General features: G+C 39.5%; 1 protein-coding gene across 6 annotated transcripts in view; it reads right to left on the reverse strand.

Moving 5' to 3' along the window:
* Positions 1–460: 460 nt before the first annotated feature.
* Positions 461–24,429, reverse strand: part of SORCS2 (sortilin related VPS10 domain containing receptor 2) — a 562,341-nt gene continuing 538,372 nt past the window's right edge. Inside the window, exons 21-28 of one of the 6 annotated variants that reach the window (XM_054823227.1) lie at positions 23,433–23,556; positions 21,551–21,663; positions 19,814–19,939; positions 15,837–15,936; positions 14,254–14,356; positions 5,832–5,935; positions 3,525–3,604; positions 461–3,186 (exon numbers count right to left, since the gene is read on the reverse strand). In XM_054823227.1, coding sequence (XP_054679202.1) covers positions 3,163–3,186; positions 3,525–3,604; positions 5,832–5,935; positions 14,254–14,356; positions 15,837–15,936; positions 19,814–19,939; positions 21,551–21,663; positions 23,433–23,556 — 774 coding nt within the window. In that variant the 3' untranslated portion in view covers positions 461–3,162. Of the gene's footprint in view, positions 3,187–3,524; positions 3,605–5,777; positions 5,936–14,253; positions 14,357–15,836; positions 15,937–19,813; positions 19,940–21,550; positions 21,664–23,432; positions 23,557–24,429 lie in introns of all 6 variants that reach the window. The other 5 variants (XM_054823224.1, XM_054823223.1, XM_054823228.1 and 2 more) reach the window with 5 other exon arrangements.

Consider the following 24,429-nt stretch of genomic DNA (forward strand, 5'->3'; position numbering starts at 1 on the left):
AGATTAATTTAGCCTCACAATACCCCTGTGAGGTAGGTGATTACTATCAGCCCCACTTTACAGGTGGGGAAACTGAGGCACATACAGGTTAAGTAACTTGCCCAAATTCTGGGTACAGAATCCAGGTTCCTGACAGCATCTTCCATTTCTTAGCCATCAAATCACCCTCCCTCACTAACGAATTTAACTGGAATATGTACAAATATTGCATGTGTGTGTGCATGCATGTGTGACTAGCATTTGTGTGCGGAAACAACTCTGTATTTCTGTATAAGCGTGTATCAGGATTTTAGATATGTATAAAGGATAAAATGCTAAGATGTCATGGTCGTAGTTCAAGAGATTTGAAACCTAGCACTAGTGAGACTCTTCATTTAAACATAAACCAAGACACCATGAATGGGAAAATAGTAATGGTATTTTTTCAGTTTTAAAATAATTCATTTTAAGTTATTCTTGCCAGGGAATGAAAGGTTGCCTTTATTATCTGCTGGGTATTATTAATACAGTTACGGCAATACTGACAACTCTTTAGAAAACAGTGTTTTTAAGACATGACAAACCAACCTCACAGGAATGCTGCATGAATCAAATTAATAAGCATCGAAAAACATTATTACAGGCACTATATTGTGCTAAGTGTTAATTAGAGTACCAAGCAGTTAAATATTCTATGGTGTTCCAAAAGACTCCTCTTATCAGAGACACCAATCACCCTGTATTAGATGTATAAAAGTAGCTGTTAAAGCATAAATTAGACGTGTGACCTAATTCCAACAGTGTCCTTTGCCAACCAGAGGAACCATGGGAGAACAACCCCAAGCTAGAACTTCCACCCCATCCCTTGTCCGTGAGGCTAATCTGTCACTCACCTGCCCTATACAAATAACCCACTTCAGATTTATTTCACAGGAACAAGCAAGCTGTTTGCAATACTATTTTATTGTCTGTTCCAGCTCATTTCCACTAGAAAAAGCATAAAGAGCTGGTGAGAACAGAAAGCCTCTGGTGCAACGGTCCTGAGAGTTTCCAATGCACAGCACATTTTGTATTTGCACTTCTCTTCAAGAAACCCAGCCTCAGATACATGGAACACCTTGGATTTCTACACGGCCTGGCATACAACAGTCAGCTAGAACATTGCTTCTCTGTAAATCAGTTTGCATGGCACTCTAACTACATAGGCAGAAATTTTAGAACAATTTTTGAAATTATTTTCCTGAGCAGTTTGCAAGTGCTTTTCAGAATCTTCACTTAAACTTTTCCATCTAATTCCATACAGTAAGTTTATAATCTAGATTTTGTTGTGCTTTACACATACATCCTGTGGGGTTTGTGACAGCCTACAGTACTACACTGAAATATTACATCCCAGTCCGTTGCATTCAATGACAATATGCTCTAGGATATCCACAGCTACATGGAAGAATGAGTCCAATGCATACGATAATTTTAAGACAGTGCGTTTCTGTCTTGTCAGTATTCATTATTTTCTGTTTGTTTATTCAGAAAGATGTAGCTAGCTATCTATATCCTCCTTAAGCAAGGTGGTGTGCGAGCTTGCCACTAGCATCATATGACATTCAGTGAGTAAAGAGCTATTTGTTCTCTATCGAAGGCAAAAAGTGAAGAGATTATATAGGTTTCTGAGAGAAGCATCCTAATTCCAGGCAGCTGTGACACATAGGATGCCAGAAACTCATCACACCACAGTCTGCTTCCTACACAGCTCCATAAACCACAGGGAAAAGACCAGCGGAGTGTGGATTCACCGCACTGCCGCTTCCCTAGGGATGCAGAGGTCGGGACTAGGAAACTGACCCAACTCACAAAACCGGGATTAGGAAACTCTGACCCGGCTCACCAGCCTTTCTGCAGGCAGGTCCTTCAGAAGCCCCACCGCCTTCCCTGCAGAAATAGGGGCCAGCGGTGGTAGGGGCCGAGTGACACCCCGTGGTGATGGAAAGGAAACACGAACCCCTGAATCAGAGCCCATCCTCCCCACCACCCTCCGGACCGTCAAACCAACCCCAGTGGAAAAGGTCGGTCAGAGTTTGCCCATCCCTGCCTGCAAGCGCAGACAGCCGGGGAAAATCCCAAAGAAGGATGCGGGAGGGAAGGGGACGGTGGTGCGCTGCCCAGCCCTGCCCGGAGGGGAGCTCTGACCTACCCGGCACCTCTGCCCTAACAGGAAGTTTTAAAAAAATAACGATACAAAGAAAGTGACCTAAAAGAGGTATTTACACTCTCTGGAAATTTAAAAAGAGACAGGCCACCAGCACGGGGTTTTACAGGGTAACTCATCCGGCAGCTGCCATCGTCCTAGAGGTGCTCGCTTAGAAGAGAGCAACTGAAATGACTGTCTGCAAGTGAAGGCACCTGGTCTGGAAATATCATCAAGCTGGTGTTTTTCTTTCACATGGGGCAGGGTCAGGGGAGATACTGGTGCTGATGGTTTGTCAGGACTTGCTAAACTTACAAGAGCATTATCCTGTATTATGAGATATCTTAATTAACACTTTACTTCCTTTCATCCACAGAAGGGCCTAAGCCTAAATTCATTAGATTGTCTCACACATGTTTAAGTTAAGAGCTCGTATCGACTAGCAGTGCATTTGTCTCCTTGCTCAGTCCTCTCCCAGTACAGAAACACTCGGCCTCCTAAAAAAATGTCATCGTGATCAACCAACCATCTGTTCTGGTCTAGTCACTTGTGTAAAAATCACCTTTTGGGGCTGAAGAGTCCCAGCCTTCTGCTGAATACCTCTATTAAAAATATAATTAAAAAGTTACAGTCAATCCTTCTAAAAATAAACATAAAGAACTAGAGCATATACAGAAAAGAAATAAGGTGGCATTGAAGGTGCCTAGGGCTACAAATTTGCTACCATAGTTGGAGTTTCAATCGCAACGAGTTCCCAGGCCATAGAGTGAACACAAGACGTATTATCCTTCTCCCTCGGTAACTGATGATGGACGTTTTTTTTTTTTTCCATGGGACTGATAAGAAACCTCCTCTCCACCAGCATTTACAGCCATATTTGCAATTTTGTGACATCACCAGGGAAAAATAAAACGATACAGAGAAGAGTCTTTCGGTTTTTGTGTTCAGCTGTCAATATCAGCTAACCAGGTAACTGTGCATCTCTCTGGAGTTGATGCTCAAAACCACGCCTGAGTGATTGCCTATGAAAATATAGAAACAAAAGGCGAGCATTAGTGTATTTCAGGCACTTCACAATAAATCCTCTTTTTATTGCAGGGACAAGTCAATCGCATAAGAGAGTGGCTTTATCAAACAACAGGTCAGGTGAAGGTTGGTGCAACAGCTCCATGTACCTACAGCACACTTTCGCGCAAAGCTTTTGCTCATGGTGGTGGATTTGTGGCAAATTCCTAGGGTTTCTATCCCAGTGACAGCATAAGTTTGTTCTCTTTGTGGCTTAAAAAGGTGTAGTTGTCTCGAGGGGTGCAGGTGAGGGAGGAGAATGGAACCTGAGGCGTCCATTCGACATGCCACTGACCTGGGACTGGACACTGACCGGCATCAGCAATAAGGGAACTCTGTAGCTGTTCAAGTTGCCACTTCTCCCAGAAGGAGTCACTGCAAGGTAATGGTGTTGAGGAGTCCCAAGGTGGGGGTTGCGATAAAGTAGGCAACATAAAATATATAGAAAACAAAAAAAGCGGATGGGTGAGTCTGGGAATACTGTACTGTGGAAATTCAAAAGTTATGAGAAGAGAGAGAACAAACAGAAACCCAGGCCTGTAACCCCCTGCTGTGCATGGAGCGGAGGCTGCTACCGACATCTCCCAACAGCGAGGAAGAAAGCACACCAGAACTAGAAAGGGTCTCCATAGCATAGGAACCTTCTGCAAATAATGTCGTAAAACAGAATTTAACATAAAGCAGGGATTATAGCATGTTTCATACTCCAGCCAGACAAAATAGAGGAGTATCATTAACAGGAATATTTTCTTGGCAGTACTGAGTGATACCGGAGCTAGTGGAAAGTATTGCAAGTAACAAAACAGTACAGCCAGCAGAAGTATAGTTTAATGTCTTAAATAAAGTCTTGTGTCTGAAAGCTGTACAGTAGCTGACAAATATGAAAGATTATCATCCACAGAAATGAACTCTTTACGCTCTGCTGGAAATGCTGCTGGTGTTGACAACCTGGCAGAAGCACAAATCACCTTAAGATCTGCATTTGCTAACTGTCTTAACTTTCACATCAGAACATCATGATCTTGCACTCTTTAACCCTAATAATGCTCTGCCCAGATAGAAGGAATTTTTTTCTTTGAGTAAAGAGTGCAGGGCAAGTAGAGATTATTTCTGAATGCATTACAAATCAGGGTAGCATTTCTTCATTCCAGCATCCCAAGGTGCCTTATATAAATAGGCCGTAAGGGATTTTCTACCATTAAAAGAAGTTATGCTTTTGTACATTACTAGAGGTGTTCGAATGTTCCATTTTAATAGGCATGTCTGCAAGGACTTTGTTAGCGTTCAGCCTTCTCCTCTAAAGACCCTGGAGATCAGTTGATCAAACAATTTTAACAGAGACTTTGTTTTTCCAGGGTTGTTTTTGGAACTAACTCCGGTAGAGTCAGGAGTTCAATCAAGGTCGTCTTGCAAAATCTGAATGAAAACACAGTGCTACTCATACACAAAGGTTGTCAAAGAAAAGGCAGAAATACACAAAGCAAAGCAGGAAGCTGGATTCTTCCCTTGTGCTCAAAGCTAACACCTCCAAGAACCTAGAAGTGGCACACAGTTCAGCAAATGAAAATAAAGACATCGACAACAAACGATAAAGGTGAGACCCAAGATAAAGAAATGTCTCCTCTGCCAAAATTCTGTCCTTCCCCAGGCTACCTCTGGTGCAGCTAAAACACATCTTCTTCCGTGGGTTCATGAAAACACTACAGTTGCCTGTTACACCATGACTCTACTGCTACAAATCCCAAAGGCTTTGTGTTATCTGATTTATTTTCACAAAATGTGTAGAAGTGGAACTGGAGAGCTTTTTCCATTGTCCTACGCTTTTCAGACTGTGACCTGAGAGCAGTCTGAACACAATGGTAAATTTTAAAAGAAATGAACTTTATAGATCAGCACTCCATGTTACATTAAAAATAACCACAGGGTGCCAGGTTATACACTTCCACCTCACACCGAAATGATTTGCACTGAGAGATATTCACAGAAAGTTTCCCTCATGGGTTCCTTATGACCACCCCATGAACACTAGAAAGTTACCAGCTAAATTAGGGAAGACTTCTGATACTTTTTGTACAGGAATAAATTCAATGTTTCTAATCATGAAAACTTTAAATGCCACCAGAATATGATGGCAAATATAGCAATGGATCTAGATACAATCCATCTGAAATCAGGGAAACATTGACTCTACAAATCCTTCTGGCCTAAAGGCCATTTTCCACTAATTCTGGGGATTATTGAGTTAATTCAATTGTTACCTATTATATCCTGTTCTACCAAATACAATTTCTCTCTAAAATTGTCCAGGTAGGTCTCCTGACTTGGAACTGTGCTATCTCTGTACTCATGCTCTGCATAGCATGTCATCCATACATTAGCCTGTATCACAAGCAAGCCAAAAGAAGATAACTGAGATAATCCTTTGTTAGTGGTGTACTATTTGCTTCTTCCTGAGACTGAGCAGAAAATGAAAAAAAGCTAAAATGAAAACAAACACCAATTAAAAATCAATTACTTATGAAAATTTATAAACTAAAGATGAAGTTACCTCTTGCGTTACCTAGTGTTTGAGAGTCCAGATCATCATCAATAAACTCCTCACCCTGGATGATGTTCTGGGTGTCCTCACTATGATTAACAGGGCTTGTCATCTCCTGCTCTTTTTCGTTGTGCATCTGGGCATAGACATTTCTGCCTGGCAGTTTCCTAAATCAGACAAGGAGAAAAAGTCATGATGGAGTTACTTCCTGTCATGCACACTCTAGCATCAGAGCAGAGTTACAGCAAAGCAAAGTTGTTCCTGAATCACAAAAGAGCACCAATCCCACCCTCCCTTAATTTTGTGTTCACAATCAAAACTTATCAACTCCTTATTTGCAGTCACAGGTTTATGTAACCGCCTTATCACGATGTTCACAGCAATGTAGTAATTAAGCATCAATTTCTAAGACTGACAGACAATGAATAACACTGAAAAACAATTACTAAAACCACAGAAAAGCTATTTTAAGAACTCAAGCAATAAAAAGGCCCAACAGGCATTCATTCCTGGTTCCAGGTGTCTTCACAAACTTTAAGCTGGGTCACAATCATCATCGCATCTCCCTGGTGAGGTGGGCTGACAGCATCGAATGGCACTCTCATACTCCATCAGGGTTGAGGAGAAAGAAGAAGGAGAAATCCAGGAGACAGGGAATGGAAAGGGAGCAGAGAGTGAAGAACCAGGAGGCCAGGACCAAGGAGTAAGGAGGTAAACAGGCATCGATAAGGGCAAAAAGATGACGGGGAGGTAGGTGAAGTTAAGCAGGCAGCACTGAAGGAGACGGAGTGCAAAGCTTGGCCCAGGACTACTGGGAACTGCTGAATTAGACAAAACTCTCTATAGCAGACAGTATTTAATTCATTCATTCTGATCTGAATCTAGAAAAACAAAGCAGCATGTTATCAAATGGCTCTATCAGCTCTAATGAACAATTAGCACCATGGCTGAGACTGGGAGGCTTAAGACTTAGTATTGATAAAGAGTTCTTAACTAGATTAACTTAAATTACACTTTGTAAAATCAAAGGGAATAATCAGGGACTCCTAACTTTGCAACAGAATTTATGGTTTAAACAATTCCCGAGAGCCATACCCTTCACTGTAGCTGCATTCGCCTGCAATCTGCCCGGGCACATAAGGACATCCTGTATACCTACATATGTACACACGCACACCTGTATAGATATGTGTATACACACACACACAAAATTATATATATACAGAAATCAGGTACTATATCCCATTATTTGTAAGCAGCACAAAGAAAGAAATCTGATTGCTCTTGCTCTTTTCCGTATCTTGGTGAGCACGGAGTAAAGCACGGGCCTAACCAAACGCAAAGGACAAGGACGGCAAGAAGGTCTGATAGCACAACGCTCTGCTGTTACGACCACTTCAACAGGCCCGAGGGCTCCTCCAACACAGACACCCACATAAAGCCAAGCCCTGCTTCACTCTCCTCCCATTAACTGGATGAAAGAAGCCACATTGAAAAGGGGAAGGACATTCCTCATTACCAAAACAAATACATTAGGTAATTATTTTTGATTTTTTTTCTCCAGGGCCAGTAACTCCAGACTGTTTTTAATGTGTCTGCTAATGAAACTGGTCATGTGGAAAACAATATCCCTCTCAATCAGACCTGCATCAAACCTGTCAAATTGCTCACTTTCAGTCCACTGCCAAATGCCTAAGGGAAACAAATCCCAGAAGAATCTCTTTGCAACACATCTGCACAATTAGCACATATGTTTCTGCAATAATTAGGTGACCTTCTCAAAACTATTTCTGACAGATTGTAGAAGCATCAATGGCATTATCAAAATATTTTTGACATAATAAAAACGTTATCCCTCTCAAACCCATGTGGCAGATCAGACCTTTGCAGTTAAGTAAAGGGAACAGAGCTGCTAGTCTAACTGTTGTCTGCCCAGGCTGAAGGACCTGTCTGTAACCAGGTTAACAAGGTGCGTCCTTTGGCGTAAATCCTGAGGCTTCAACACACGTCTCTTGTAAGACTTACTAGTTAGAGATCACCACAATCACAGCACACACTATTAAACATATTAAGGAGTTCCTGAATGAAGAAACATGATTCACAAGTTCACAAATAACCATTAAACGTATTGTTGTTAAGAGCAATTCTTTATGGGTTATGGATAAAAGGAGAAAAGGTGCAAACTGTTATTTCTCACTCACCTAAACCTCATGAGCCCAATCCTGCTAAGCACAAATCCTTTGCGGACAGTATAAACTTGAGATACTGAGTGACGTTTCTGTACTTTCCTTTGCTCCTCCACTTACAGAGGAAAGCATCTTAGATTGTAACATGGAGTATGATGGGAAGAAGGAGAATACTACAGGTCTCGTGAAGGCATATGCTGTAGGCATTGACGTTTTATACATTACAGAGATCTCTACTTGTTTCATATTGGTTCAGTTTTACAAGGAAGAGACTCAACCAGACTGAAGAAAATGACAGTCCAAGCCTTTTCAAGAAATATTTTTAACACATGTGCCAGATGTTCTGTTTATAAGGGACAACCACACTGTGGGATGAAACAGGATGCGGATACTGAATCCTTGTTAAAGATGGGCCTGATTCTGGCAATTTTCCAGTCGCTCCTCACTGCTCTAACATGTAGGAAGGAAGCTGCTATCCCTAATCATACCGAGAAAACCCCTGGTGTACCCTGATGTGCTTTGCTCTTCTTAAGGAAGCAATTTCTGTTGAGTCCATTGTAACTGTTTGAAGTAGGCAGAGCTGAAATGCTTGGGTCTACATAAAAGACTACTGTGAAAATATGACAAGACATGAAATTTGACCCAAGAGATTTATATCAGCAATATGAAAATTGAAAGCACATTTTTAAGAACAGAGAAAAAGATTATGCAATAGTTTCTTTTGGGGGTTTACTCTTCAGCTGCAAAATGCATGTGCTTCACATCCATCACTGGAGACAATTACCTCTGCTGAGCAGCACTCCATGGTTTACATTTTTAGTTTCTTTTGTTTTCTCTGTAGCATTTTATTTCAATCATGAAGAAGAACAAATATTCATGCCGGCTTTGAGGACCATATAAAATACAAACTGGAGACATAATTCTGCACAGAACTACTAACCAACAGCACAGCACATGGCTTTCACCAAGCTCTCCAGGTCCCGCACCTTTTAGAAGATACTCCAGAAGGCATTTTTTTCCTCTCTATATTCACAAATTCTAATTGGTTCATACCCAAAACTGTTTCGACTTAAAAATGTTCAGCAGTAAGGAACAGCAGGAGGGGGATGAGATACTGATTCCCAGTCATTTAAACTCTCTAGTTTATTTGGCTTTCAATTTCTTCCTTGTGGAGCCAATATTCACTGGCCTTTATGCAACTTCATTCATTTTCCAGAGGCTTGATTAAGATTCTGTTTAGTATAAAAAAAACCAGGAACATATTCACATGGCAAAGGATATGGAATAATGTAGCATTCTCTTGGCACTTAAATAAACCAAACAACAATAATAATACATTAAATAGAGTATTTTATTGTGGTGTTGGCTTTATTGTGTTTGGATTAATGTTCAGATGACTGACTTCTTTGAGCTTTAAGGCACTCCTGATTTACTTGCCTCTTTCATTCCAGAAATCTTTTCTACATGCTATTACTTTGATTTCTGAGGAAGTTTTTATGAAATATTATGGATCATTAAATTAGTGCCTGTTTTTTTATAACTAAATGGCATGGATTGGGACTAAACTTGCTCTCATGGAACATAAAAGTAGTATAAGCAAGGTGGGGAAAAAAGATAGCTTTTCTTCAGAGACTGAAAATGAGATAGTAAGTCAATGAGGCAGAAAGATAACACAGTTCTGCTCCAGATTGTGGAAATGACCCAGGAGGGGGTTCATTTACCAAAAGTGGCACTTGATAGTGGTGGGGAAAAAAGGAATACACACAAAATGGTATAAATTTGGCTGAAGTAGATTCACAGCTTTAAGTACACTGGCAGTAGTTTGCATACAAATTAAAAGATGAAGAATTTCATACTCTTTTAGATAATCAGGTGAAATACCTAAGCAGAAAAGCCAACTATTTGGTTTGGCTACCGTGTAATATCCTGTTGTTATACAGGAGTAAAAAAATAAGAAAAGAATTATTTCCGATCTTCCACTAGTAACATGAAGATTACATGGCAGCTTTGATGTGGGTAAAATCTAATTTTCCTTTCCTCCGCTTTGCCTAGTGCAGACAGTGCTATTTGCCTTGTCTGTACTGTCGCCCAGGACCCCGCACCATCAAAGCTTGCTCTGAAAGGATGAAGAAATCTTTTCTGCATGGCAACTTGAAACCCCCAAAAAATATAAACATTGTTTCAAAGGGAATGGAATAAGTGTGTTTTTACTGAACCAAATTTAGTAAATATGGTATGGTATAGAAAATATATATGCAGGTTCCAGATCTGCATTAAAAATAGACCTGATTTCTCAAAAATATTTTCCAGCTGCTTCATATTGTTCTGGTCGAAAGAAGCAGCTGTAGTCCATTTTACCTGGATGCTTAAACAACTGACGCATGCTAGTGAGCACTGTAACATATTGTTTGCTTGAGGCATCAGATCAGTGATTTCCATACTCAGAAAGTAAGAGCAAAGAAAAGGCAAAATATCCTTGGCTTGCCTGCCATCCATGTTCGTTGTCTGCATTGTCTCTTGTGCCACAGCCACAGTCAGATTTAACAGCTGGGATATTACCTCTTGCTCCCTTCTACCATCCCGAAAATTTCCCCCAAAACTATCTAACCCAATCTTTGTTCATTAGTGGGATACAACTAGAATTAGTTTTTAAAACTATCAGCGGTTATTATTTCAAATTAACTTTTCATTTACTGGGTAAAATTAGCCCTAATCTGAATTGCTTACCGACACTGTTCACAAAGGATTAAAACCCTGTGCGTCTCAAGACTTTTTTTTTTTTTTGGTGTTTTTTTTGTTTGTTTTGGTTTTTAATCTAAAGCAACTAACTACTCTCAGGATTGCCAGGAGTCACTCTGCGGGCTCCAGGGACTCCAGCACCAATTTTTCAAGCACATGTTCCTGGCAAGAAGTGGCTGGATGCACAAATAGGCCATTAGATACAGCGGGTGTGTGAGATGAAATGATAAATGCTGCAATTTTACTGCGCATAAGAACAGAGAGCAGCAGCCTTCCTAGTCAGTGCTTAAGTATTTGGGATTAGGGCGTATCAGAACCCATGTAACCTACAGTAACCTAATCGTTAGCTAGACAGCCAGGACAGCTCTGATTATCCAGCAGATCCTACAATTTTAGTTTTGATTAGAGTAGTGGGAAATTATACGATTTTAATCTTTTATTTTTAATGGGCACTCCTTCAGGAGTGATGAGACTGTGTTGGTTTATACTATGCATATAACTAATCAACCAAAATCCCACTACCTCTATATGAATCTGCCTCTGTTTTCCCCTATCCCCCTACTTCATTAGATAAAATGCTCTCTCTGTTTTCTACATAGGAGGCATCTGACACAGAATCTCATGCAGGATCGTTATTTTTAGATTACCGCTCTCCCCCAAACTAATTTGGTGAGATTTACTTCTTGCAAGGGACACCAATTTTTAGTGCTGGGTATTGCAGTTTTCAAAAAATGAGAAATTAAACAGGAGCAGCAAGTTCCATCAAGGCTGTCCTGATTGCCTTGAAAGATTAATAAAAAAGAGTTATTAGATTAGTCCCTGATGTCTTGTCAACACCGCCTGTCATCTTGCAGTTCTGCCTGACAAAAACTAGTGTAAATTAAGACCCAAGTTCTTGTAACATGAACTTCAGAACTAATCCGGGCAGGGAGGGCAGCTGACCGCGTTTGGGACAAGGGGTCTCGGCACTCAGGAACCATCAGGCAGTTTGGGCAGGTTTCTCCATTTTCTATCAAAGCTGTACTATGGTCTACAGAGAAGTCTGCTCTCTTCTCTTTACTGTGCATCGCAAGTCCTGAACAGTGCCTCTGCTCGTTGCAAATGGACGGAACGCTCTCACGTATGAAGCTGTAACCTCCCCGCCAACCCAGTCACCAGCTGATCTGCAAGCCAGTCTTTCCATTTTGCGTCTTTCCAGGTATCAAACTTAACCTTAAGTAAAGAACTGTCCTTTGGGCGGTCTTCCATGTCCTCCTCAATTTTGTGAATCATACCTAAAAATTATGGACAGTATTAACATTTCAACACCTCATACGTGTCTGCAATTTCTGTGTGGAAATAATTCATATTTATATTTGCAGGTGTTGTCTAAGTTACCACAGGGCCCAGTGTGTGTTATTCTGCTGAAATTATCTCCTGAAATTGAACAATTTTTGTTACCTACGGCATTCTTTCAGCAAATTAATTTTTAATACACAGGCATATAATATTGACAAGCTGCCTTCCTCCATTACAACCTGCAACCTTTATATCTATAAAGGACACTCAGTTTCATATCCTCGCTCCCTACGGACCAGTTTGTAAACTTACAGACTCACTATATTGACTTTAAAGGGACTATACTCACAATGAAGTACTCCATGGGGATCCAGCAATTCACCATTCATCTTTATAAACACAGGAAAACCCCCTTTTTTTAAGGGATTAAAGATTTGGGTGGGAGAGGAGTTCACAGGGGGCACAGAGGAAAAAAAGTGATTTTTCAAACGTAGCACCGGTTAGGTGCTCAAAATTCTTTGAAGATCAAATTGCAAATGAGGGATGCAACCAAAAAAAATTATCACCTTGGAAAAGCTTAGCAGGAATATTTAAAAATAATTCTGTCAAATATCTCAGAAACAGATATGATACGGACTAAAATTGAATACTATTGCATGGTCATTCATCAATGCCAACAGCAGTTTTCAGGCTACTGAGAAATATTTGAATGTATCTCACAATTCTCTTCACTCACACCTAAATTAAACCCCCACAAAATTTAAATGCAAATGATTTCCACAAATTATATATAGAAGTGCGAGAGACATTAAAGCTTGCAATTTGCAAATTGTACTATAGTTTCCTCCTTAATAAAAGCTCTATTTATAAAGCAATGGTTCATTGGGCATTTTAGAAAGAACTCAAGGAAAATATTTTTCTTCTTCCTTTCCTGAATATTTTATACTACTTTTGCCATGCAGTAATTGTGTCTGTTATTTAATTGCTCTCATTTAAGAGCTTATAAAATATATAAATCATACAGCTTTCAAAAGATATCACGAGCAAGTTTTATGATTCCACACTACAAACAGCAAATCCTTCATGTATTGCTACTGAAATAATATAATTACATCACATCAACCATTTTTATGCTTTTCCTTGCTGCAGGCACCTAAAATAGCAAAATGGATTTTTTTATTCAGTTGTAGACAGTCTGAAACAGCATTCTGTGCTTTGTCCTTTAGAGCAATCAGCCACTATGAGCTCCAAGAAACTTAGGTGCTGCAGTGAGAAAATGAAGTGATTCTTGGAGAAAAAGGGAGTTTCTCTATTGACTTAAAAAATCTTTATCTAAACAAACTCTTACTTAAATGTTATCTATGCTTATTGCTATCACAAACTCAGTGCCGCACCCATATCTGTAAAATTACTTTTATTTCAAATAAAAACCAATCTTTAAAAAATGAGCCAAATCAATAGGAATCCTCACTGAGTAAGGACATCAGGATCTGATGATGATGAAGGCTTGTTTCCAGCATGCTAAAGCCAATAGCTTCTAAATGCCCCAGAGATAAAGAAATCATCTTTACCAAAAGCATAGCCAATGATAACACAGATTCATGAACAAGAACAAAATTCTTTAAATTGCACAGCACCCTAGTAGCTCCGATTAAAATCAATTGCAGACTAAGGATATATTGGATTGTCAAAGGCTGGCATGGCATCCCTTGTCAATTTTGAGAATATGTCTCGCATAAGGGCCACTTCCAGAACTATTTCTCCCCTCAACACACTCTAGTGTCAAATTAACGCTAATCTATTTCCATCAGTCATTCTACATGGCATAGCCCCAGCAATTAAAATGTAATGTGTGCAAAGAGAAACTCCAGAGCACTGCGTGTTTTGATAAAACTACTTTTTTAAGCAAATCGGCATTGCAGATGCACTCCTTGTCCCGATAGCTTTAGTTTATTCATAATTGCTAGGAGTAATGAGGTAGGAATTAATCAGGAATAATATTTTAGCTCAGCTCTGTTTCTTGATTATATTATTTAGACAAGCTGAACTAACTCTCCATAGTTCCCATATTGCTGCTATTTATCTTGGAACACAGCAAGTGAAAGCAAGCATCAGTGCAGTACCTTGATGTCTGAAAAGTGCAGAAAACCACAACTTTCAAAGCAGTGGACTTTTTGCAGTTCTTCAAGAAATCTTCTTTTCAAATAACAAACTCTGTTTTGCTGATACATCGATAAGTCTAATTCTTAAAACATGTATGTTGTTGATTAAGGTTTACTTGCCTTTTGAACTTGTAGAGTATGAAAGCCCCAACTGCGACTAGACAGACGACAAAGAGAACCACAATAGCCCAGTAGCCACTGCCTCCTCCGATCCTCTGAGAGTCTGAAATACAAAATAAAAGAACAGCTTAGCACGTCCTCTGTCAGATCAGTCACATTCTTGGGTTTTCTTTTCTATTTAATTGTTATTTGTGTAACAACTTCTCTTCGCTCCGTCTGTAGCCTCTTCAAAAAGGCAACAACACAAAATTAATTGGTGACTTGTGACTGAAAGACAGAGGACCAATTAAAAAAGAACAAAACACAAAACAAAACCCCAAACCCTGAAAATTTAATTATTTGCGTACTCAGTGTTTTTGTTTTCTGGGAATCCAAAGTTATCATCGGAAATGATCACATACCCTACGTACAGGCGTTGCAAAAGCAGGGCTGTATTAATTTCACAGATGGAGAAGCTAAGGCTCTGAACAACAAATGAACTCATCAAGGTCGTACGTTGGTAAAGGCTGGAAAGAACACGGGCTTCTTTCAGTCCCAGCCTTTTGTGCTGCCTAATGAACGTTAGCCCTTTAAACCAGCTGAGGTACCACAGCGAGACTGTAGCACGATCCTACATTAGAGACTAGATAAAAGAGCTTTGTCTTCTACAGAGAGCTGACAGATAAAATATCACACCAGTATTTACATAAATTGATTGTGGTCAGCTAAGCTGTTCTCTCAGAACACACCGAAATAAGAAAGAAGGAAGCGTGTATCATTGTGGGATACGATACACAAACAAAAATTACAGGACATTCTAATACGAGGTTCAAGTCAAAGCTGAACTTTCTAGTTAAAACATCATTTTAATGTGTGTCTGTTCAAAATACACACACACGTACACACACATACTCTCTTCAACCAGTTTCCAGGTAGACAGTGAATCCAGAGATGCAGGAAATGCATCCAAAAAACCCGTTTCCACTTGTTCTAAACAGAGAAAAAGCATATCATCTCTCTCAGGACAGGATTAGCAATGTAGAGACCCTACAGCAAGCTTCACGTCCGTTGATGTGAAGATCAGAGATACAAGACAGAGATGCAAGGCTGTCCCCCAGACCCCAGGAGTTATATCTACAGGGTTAATGGCCGAAGCAAAGCTGCGCCGGTTTCCTGGCAGCCGGTGCAGCCAAAGTGCTTCACCAGGTGGGTGTTTTGAAGCCTGGCTGGCTCATCCTTCAGGGCGCTGTTTTGTATAATATAGGTATTTAGTTGATGTCATGGTTACACAGAAAAAAGCAAGAAGCTTCTGAAACAAAGGATGAGGTATGACAAAATGGAAATGTGTAAGAAATATTTGTTGGTGATTGTTGATAAATACCAGATGAAAATATATCCATATATACATGTGTGCATGTATGTGTATATATTTACATACATATATACACACACAAAAATATGTAAAAAGTACCAAGTAAGTATATATATACATGTGTATATGTACATACATATACTGATGTTACATATTGAGATTTTCTCAACTTATCAGAACTCAGACAGGCATCCAAAGGTTGGTCTGTTGGGAGCTTTGTTTATAGATTTACCTGAATCGGAGTCAGCTAAAGTCACTAGGACCCAGTATCCTCCCCTCAGAAAGAAACTGATGTTGTGTGCATTCAAGGCCTGCTTTATAGCCGCTATTCTCTGAAAATACAACAAAGAGAATATCAGATGTCTCGCACTCCGTTCCACTTTGAGATACTCAATGCTCTAAAAAGAAAAACCTCTGGTTCATTAAATGGTGAGAAACTCAGAAAGCATTTATCAACCATGAGCTGAAATCTTAAAGAAATTCCACATTTAAAAATCATGCAAAAATCCACAAGCCATAAAAGCTGAAAATGTCCAATCTTTACAGACAAATCTTTCTTTCTGCTTACCTAAGCCTTTATGTTTACCCAGTATGTGACAGACAGCATGTAATTTGCACGCACTATTGGGTTTACCATGGTCATAACTCACACGATGTATAATCCATATTAAAAACTCTCCATTCTTCTAACATATCAGAAGAAAACCTGTGATGTCACTTTAGATTTCTTGCTATGAAAAGTAACTGCTATTTGATAATGAACTGCATGTCATAATTTACCTCATCTCCTTACCTATAATGGGATGGATTCTATTTATATCTAATTTTTAACAATACTCTTTAGAAATATATACATCCATCCATGTGGAAAAAATCAGGATTCCTCTTATTTTTCTCCAGTGGATAGAGCACAGTAAAATATGGTCTCTCACATTTTTATGGAGCCGATCCATTAAATATACCATCATATCCTAACCCCAGATGACAAATTGTCTGAATTTTCCCTTCTACTTGCTGGTGTCGTCAACATGGGTAATTTTCTAAAAGATCAAAGCTAGTTTTATACTCTATGCTTTATAATTTAGGATATGACTTCCCACAGGATGCCAAATTAGAAATATGCTTTATATCCATGAAACCTTCACGAGTAACTCCTTTTATGATATTATCAATTACGGTGCTCATCTCTGACAAGCCTTTGCAGTATAATAGATAGAAATCCCTGTAGTCTCTCTCGTTATGGACAGAGACTACACAAAAGTTCAAATATCCTCACTCATATTGAGGAATACCTAACTTCTGAAGCCATTCCACCGACTTTATTACATTTTTTGTGGGGAAATGACTCAACATTAGGGTGATGTGAGCATGGCCTCAGTTATTTTACAAGACAATTACTCCAGATAGCTCCTAAGTATTTATCTTTTTGCCTAAAGTCTGAAAAGAGAATGGATATGACAACTATCTTGATTAGCAGCCTTCAAAGTGATGCTGGCACCACTGAAATAGTTACTTGGTCTCACTCCAGGTTCATGGTATACAATGCAAGAGGGACCAGTACTTTAGGCTAATCTGACTTTCAGCCAGTAAATGAAATTACTGAGCCCCATAACTTTGGATACATCATATTTTCCTGGCAGGTGTTTGAGGAATCCAACATTTGCTCTGGTTTTCACTTAAGTGACTAACACTTGTTCGTTATTTCTCTCCCCGCCCCTGAGTTCACACCCAAGGCTATATGAACTACACTTCCACAGGGCAAAAATTTGAATCTCATGTGAATCTAGACAAAGGTTCTGCCTTATTTATTCCATTGTTAGATTGATGGTTGCTTCAGTGCTCATGGGGTTTTTTTCTGCCCCAAGGTATTTATTGAGCACAACTTTTTTTTTTAAAAAGGAATCCAGTGTTTGGAGCTCCTCTCTAGACTCTAAGTTAAGGTTCTTATACTAGCATCTGAATTTTCTATCTTCTTTTTCTACATCCTTTCCAATGATAATATTTGAACATGTGAACACAATGGCTCCTGCACCGTGGTATAAGAATGCAAAAATACCAACACTATTCACGCTCTTACCCACTTACTTATACCTCTGGGGGTCTGACTTGCCCTTTTTGCCAAAGAACTCACTGGGATTGTCACGTAGTAGTTTAGACAGAGCCCCAAATCTTCCTCAGTGCCACTGCTTTCCAGGCTATAGTTTAAATGCACTTTAATTGACTTTTTCAACTGGACTCGTCCCACCTGACATTGGACATGTAATAGATGTGCATATATTAAGTGACCGAGTTTTCCTCTAGAGTCAATGATTAGAATGAAATACTTTTGAAATTGCTGTGTGCTTAAAACCAGGCTAAGTCACACTCAGCTTTTATTTCTACATGCATAAATTTGAAAGAAAAAGGGCTTTTGTCAGAATGCAACCAATGATTTTTTACCATTGGATAGCACGGGTTGCTGTAATTGCTCCTGCGCCAACCAAAGGCAGGTTGTACCGTAGTTGGTATTTCCATACATGAAATCCTCAACCACCACTGGTCTGACCTGGTCCCTCTTAACAACGTCAGAAATGTTGATCTATTCTCCATGTTATACAATTACTTCCACCTTTCGGCGCTGCTCTAGTTTCAGTAAACCTTTGCAAGGCCTTACTGCAGGACTACTTATTACAGAAACTGTGCCCTGCTAAACTACTGTAATCTCCCCATCGCCCCCCTGAGCAGAAGTTTTCCCAAAACATTTGCAACTTATGAGTGTTCTTCTTTATGCTTTGGACTAACTCACAGGATATTTCATACACAAACATGAAAAAACCCCAAACTTGAGATAGCTTTGATTATAACTGATGACATTCTTTAAACTGCCTTGAAGCACAGTGCTAATATAACAGTTGAGATTTAAAGGGACCTAATACACATAACACTTTGCACTGAAATAAAAAGTTTACACAACCTATGAATTTATCATCAGTTCCCTTAAATTAAAGAAGTCCATTCCATATATACTCAGAATAAAGAGAAAGAATTTCCTTTAGAAGCTGCACCTTGCTTCTTAAAGAAGTGGAAAGATGCAAAGAATTTTAAAGTGCTAATGCTCACCTGGCTGAAAGCCTTAGTTCATGAATGGCTCTCTACTAAAGAAACAACTGGTGAAAATTAATCGGTTCCTGCAACATCATCAGGATTTCAGACTCCCAGGAACCCCCACTGTGATTACAGGGGGAGAGCAGTAAGGGTTCGGGGTTGCCACAGAGCAGAAAATTTTGTGCAGTCACACTCTACTCTGTGCATTTTAAAGACCGACACCTGTTCAAGTACTTGGACATCAACATACTCCTTTGGACCTTCCAAAGTGTACCCCATCAATTCCAAACACAATCTACTGGTTTTGTGTTAATATGAAGAGCTTTGTCATCTTATGTCTCCAGCTCTTTGGATACTGTGACCTTGTCTCAAAAAGTTGTAAAATGCCCTTCAAAATTAACAATGCCTTACATTGGGATTCTTTGTAACTGTCAGGACTTGAACTGCAAGATACAGGCAGAATGTTGGGATCCGTTCCTTCTCCATCACAGCAAAAGGACAAATATCATAAATTATAAGTGCCGGTATTCTGATTTTCAACCGGCATAAGGTCTTTTATTATGGAAGAAATATGGTTTGGAAATAAGTAGGGAGAAACTAACGTCTGATTTTCATTCCTGTGTTCACTGTATTTGTTTCTTGCCAATTGAAAAGGACATTTGCTCCTAAAGGCAGAAACCACCTGCTTGATGCTCTTTACATTACAGGCTAACTATTAAGGTTCTGTTTCTATTTGACCTGAAATCTAATTTGCTTCTGAAGACAGTGCAGAGATGGTTCATCCCTCTTTAAACACATCAGTGTTCTAAATACACTCTTTGCTCTATCAGATCTTCACAGACTGACATGCCATCACTGTTGTTTCTGTTTCTAAACCAGATCAATATTAGTTATTCTTGAGAAATACACTAATACCAGTAAGCACTGGATTATGCTGGGCTATACACTGTCAGACACAGCAGTCATAACTGTTACTAGCTTTTACATGTCTCTTGCCAGGTGGGGGTGCGATCCTTACATAGTTAAGGAGCACCTTTAATTTCACCTAAAGACAATGAGAGTACAGCCACTGATGGCAAAACAGGATGAAGACTGTCCCAACTAGATATACATTGCTCTGGTTACCTTATCGCTAGTTACACTTCTCTTCCTTTTTGGTTGGTTTGCTGGTAGTAGCACATGCAAGTCAGCAGTTGTGGGCAGACCAGGTTTCACAACCGTCATGAGTGTTTCTTTGGGTATATTGGTTTCCTGTGAAGACAAAGGCATATGGCAAATTACAGGACACCGTGCTTTATATTTTGTAGAAAATACATAAGTAACTCCACACATGTCTTTTAGTCTTTGGTGTTCAGATCCTTAATATTTAGAGGGGATTCCACCAGAAGCTAAAACATGAACAAAGCCAAACATAAATTAACTGAAATGTGAGCTGCTCTTTGAAGATTGGTAGAGCTAAGCATTGTTATCGCATTAAAGAGATTTAGCGGCATCATGAAAAGATGCAAAATGAAGTGGTATGCAGTTTTAGCAAAATTTTGCAATGGCTGTGCTTTTCTAGGGTAACAATTTAGGATCCTTTCTGGACCATTCAAACGCTTAGTAGACTTAGAAGGGCATATTCATTACACTTAACTTTAGCTTAGGGAGGTTATTTTTCCATCTGTGTTTAATGGACAGAGAGAAGTCTTCCAGGACAAGACTAAGAGCACCTAGGTTCGGTTCCTGAAATTGTTATGAATGCCTGCAGCCCCCATGGAAAGTCAAGTGCATTCCTTTTCAAAATAGTTTGTGCAAATTTTGCTTTTAGTCCCAAATTCCTCCATGTGATGTATAATACAGACACACAATTCTAATGACAACACCCTGGGCACTTCCCGTAGCCTTCCTTTCTCAAACAGATTCCAAAATTCCATTAAATTGCTCATATTCTTTTGCAAAGATTTGGTAATTACTAAAACACTAAAACACAAGGGCAATTTCATAAGGGATTAAAACATTTGTTTGATAGACTCTGGTTATGGAATAGTTTTAAGTTGAGAAAAGTGGGAATTTACTTTAATTTGACATTTGATGTGAACCTTAAAAAAGGCAGGGAAAAGTATAAAGTCAAAATCCCAGAATCTGATTTGGACTACTGTAAATCCAGGAAAAGTCAAGTGATTTCAAACACAAGCATTGTCAAAGCATTACCAACCTGCAGCTCAGCGCTAATGTCCTCACCAAAAGTCAGTGTGCGCACACTCAGCTGCGGGCAGCGCGCGTACCCGAAGAGCAGAGCTCTAGAGCTCACAGCTTTCATGGGGTGCTTTTCCTTCTCTCACAGAGCCGTTGCACGGCTTTGTGCTCCATTTAACCTACAGGATTCAACTGCTCCCAATTCACATTTCTTTTGTGAATATGATCTAAAAAACCAGCTATAGGAACTGTTTGCATATATATTATATATAATTTTCAAAGTTAAACAATTTTTTTTTCTGCATTGTTTTTACACAAAGCCTATGTCTTTTACATTACACAGCATCCTTTGCCTAACTTCTAAATATATCACATTTAAGCTACTCTTCCTGTTTTGGTGTCAGCAGTATTTGCTAATACCTCTATCCCTAATCCCAGAAGGCAGTATTTAGCATTAATTGCCAATTAGGCTGTGACAGACCTAAACTTTCTTATGTTACAATATCATCGTCCATAGCCTGCACGTAAAAGCGACACTAGGCTCAAACTTGTTTGAAATGTGGCTCATGAGGTTCATTTTATTATTTTGCTCTGCCTCGTTTTTTCTAAATGAGAAGGCATTAACTTAACCTTCAAGCTTTATGACTGGCGAGGGAACGTTTTACGAGCAATGTGAAAGAGCACCTTCGCAAGAAGTCGTGTTACTACCCGCCCTATGTCTTCCCTCCACTCCGGTATGTCAGGGTTGTACATGTCCAGGTGCTTGGTAAACTTCAGAGGAAGAACATGAAAATGATCTAGAAAAACAAAAATAAACATTTTTGAAAAAAATAACAAAATAGGTTGCAAAAATACTTTTGCAGAAATAAAAGCTGAAAATATACATTTGGCATTATTTGCTGTGCAGTGCTGCAGTATCTAGGAACCCCACTGCTCTGTGTTGTGTACTCTTACACAGAGCAAGAGTGCACTCCTGTCAGGCACTCAATTTCTTTCTGTATTTTCATCACCATCATCAAATTTGTGCCTAAAGATAAAAAAGCAGGAAGAAAAAAAATAAACAAAGCAGATTTACATACATGCTCTGGGGTCAAAACCTTCCTAATAATTTTTCCTTCGGACAATATACCACACAGACGTTGTTGGTTTCTTTTATTTGTAATGGGAATGCGCCAATGGATTCTCACTGAATCATAAACATGTGTTTTTTGCCTATTAAATGTTCCTGTTTTTCATAAAAATGAATACTTTGTGTATTCCATCAACTAGCTACAAAAATAAGAACAGAAATGATATTCCAAAGGCTAACTACTGCTCTCTTCAAAAAAACCAAAAACAAGGCACACCCACATTTTTCTGGATATTGCGCAAATACCTTGAATACCAGAAATGGGCTGTTCCTCAGTAAACAGCCTCTAAAATCTTCCCTTTCTCCATATAGGCTTCTTGGATCAACACCTGGGGAACTTAATGCAAAGCAGAGAAAGAGATCCTCTGGAATGCATGAGTCAAACCTGGCCTCCCCAATGCTTCCGACAGAATTGTATTTTCATGTGGTTTTCTTTTCCAGAGGGTTCTTTATTTCCCCCATGACCAGTACTTTCTTGCTCTTGGTATCAGGACTGGCCAACACTAAGAGCAGCAGCAGCATTTGAAAGCCAAAGTCATTGACCTAGTACCACTAAGATGGCTTAAACTTCTACAGATTTCTGAAAAAGTGGATGCACTTATAAGTGGTAGCATAAACATTAAATCCCTTTATCTTAGGAAAGAAGAAGGTTCCTAAAAGCTTCATTTAGCATGAGTGCGGTTCTTACCATTATTTTAAATTAATAAGTATACCAAAAGCAAAAATAACAGAATCTTCTTTAGACAACAGAGATGTATCATGTTGTGTATTTCATGATACCTGAAGGCTTTTAGCTCTGCATTAGAAGGAAGCTTTTTCACTTATCACAATTCCCACATGTGACAGCACAAATACAAATGTAAATAATTCGATGGCACTACATTTTTCACAGTATATTATGCCTTGCCACCACGTTATAAGACACAACGTGAAACGAGCTGAAGAGTTATTCAATAACTACAGCGGAGCTATACTTGATCCAAACCCTCAGATAAACAGCAAAGGAACAGTGATATATTGTGATAAAAGGCAATTATTTCACTTTCCTTTTAATGCTGAGAGTATATACACAACTAATTATTTTTTTCTAGAGGGATTTAAACTACTTTATTTAGAAATTCTAAGAAACTCTCTGGTCGTAGACCAAAATACTACTTCAACACTATTGCTATGTATAGCATTTGGGAAACACAGTAACATTTAAAATTAGCAAAGGAAACAAAACATTTTAGATTAAACCCTTCCATACAATCACACTGTTCAACTTCATGGGGCTACCTCGGGACAGTTCAACCCTCTAATTTTAACAACTAAATATGGCATTAGATATAATTTTACAACAGGTTGAGTTGTGTCAGGGCTGGTTTAAGAGGTATAAGAAACAAGTACATATGAAAGAAAGAAACAAACAAAAAATTAACAAAAGTAATGTCTCACCAAAAACATGGACAACTTTTGAGTCCTGAAGCATGGAGCTCCCACAGGAAGCCTGCACTGTAACTCTGACGTCACCTGTCTCAGCAAATTTTGTCACCAGAAAATTGTCCAATGTAAGGAGTGGCTTTAAAAAGCAAAGAAAAGTTGAAAACAGAATTTAAGCAAGAACCACAAGAATAGTGTCTGAAGAGACGTTCACTAAAAATATTAGCAAAAAAGGTTTCACGTAAATTATTCAATTAATCCACATTTTATCAAATTATTCAATTACAATTTTCAATACAGGATGCTTCTTTCCCTAAATAGAATGCTTATAAACAGAATAGCTGCCAGATGGGGCAAACGTTCCTTTTAATCGGTAGAGTATTAGGTTTTCATTCAGATCCCAATGAAATAAACAGATTTTGAGTCAGGGTCACAAATCTCTACAAGATCCCCCATCCAGAGGGACCTTGACAGGCTGGAGAGGTGGGCGCGTGTGAACCGCATGAAGTTCAACAAGGCCAAGTGCAAGGTCCTGCACGTGGGTCGGCACAATCCCAAGCACGACTATAGGCTGGGCGAGGAATGGATTGAAAGCAGCCCTGAGGAGAAGGACTTGGGGGTATTGATTGATGAGAAGCTCAACATGTGCTGGCAGCGTGCGCTTGCAGCCCAGAAAGCCAACTGTGTCCTGGGCTGCATCAAAAGAGGCGTGACCAGCAGGTTGAGGGAGGTGATCCTGCCCCTCTGCTCCGCTCTTGTGAGATCCCACCTGGAGTACTGCGTCCAGCTCTGGGGGCCCCAGTACAGGAGAGACATGGAGCTGTTGCAGCGAGTCCACGAAGCTGATCAGAGGGCTGGAGCGCCTCTCCTATGAGGACAGGCTGAGAGAGTTGGGGTTGTTCAGCCTGGAGAAGGCTCCAGGGAGATCTAATTGCAGCTTACCAGTACCTGAAGGGGCCTACAGGAAAGCTGGAGAGGGACTGTTTATCAGGGAGTGTAGTGACAGGACAAG

The sequence above is a fragment of the Grus americana genome, chromosome 4 (assembly GCF_028858705.1).
Source record: "Grus americana isolate bGruAme1 chromosome 4, bGruAme1.mat, whole genome shotgun sequence".
In the NCBI taxonomy this organism is placed as follows: Eukaryota; Metazoa; Chordata; class Aves; order Gruiformes; family Gruidae; genus Grus; species Grus americana.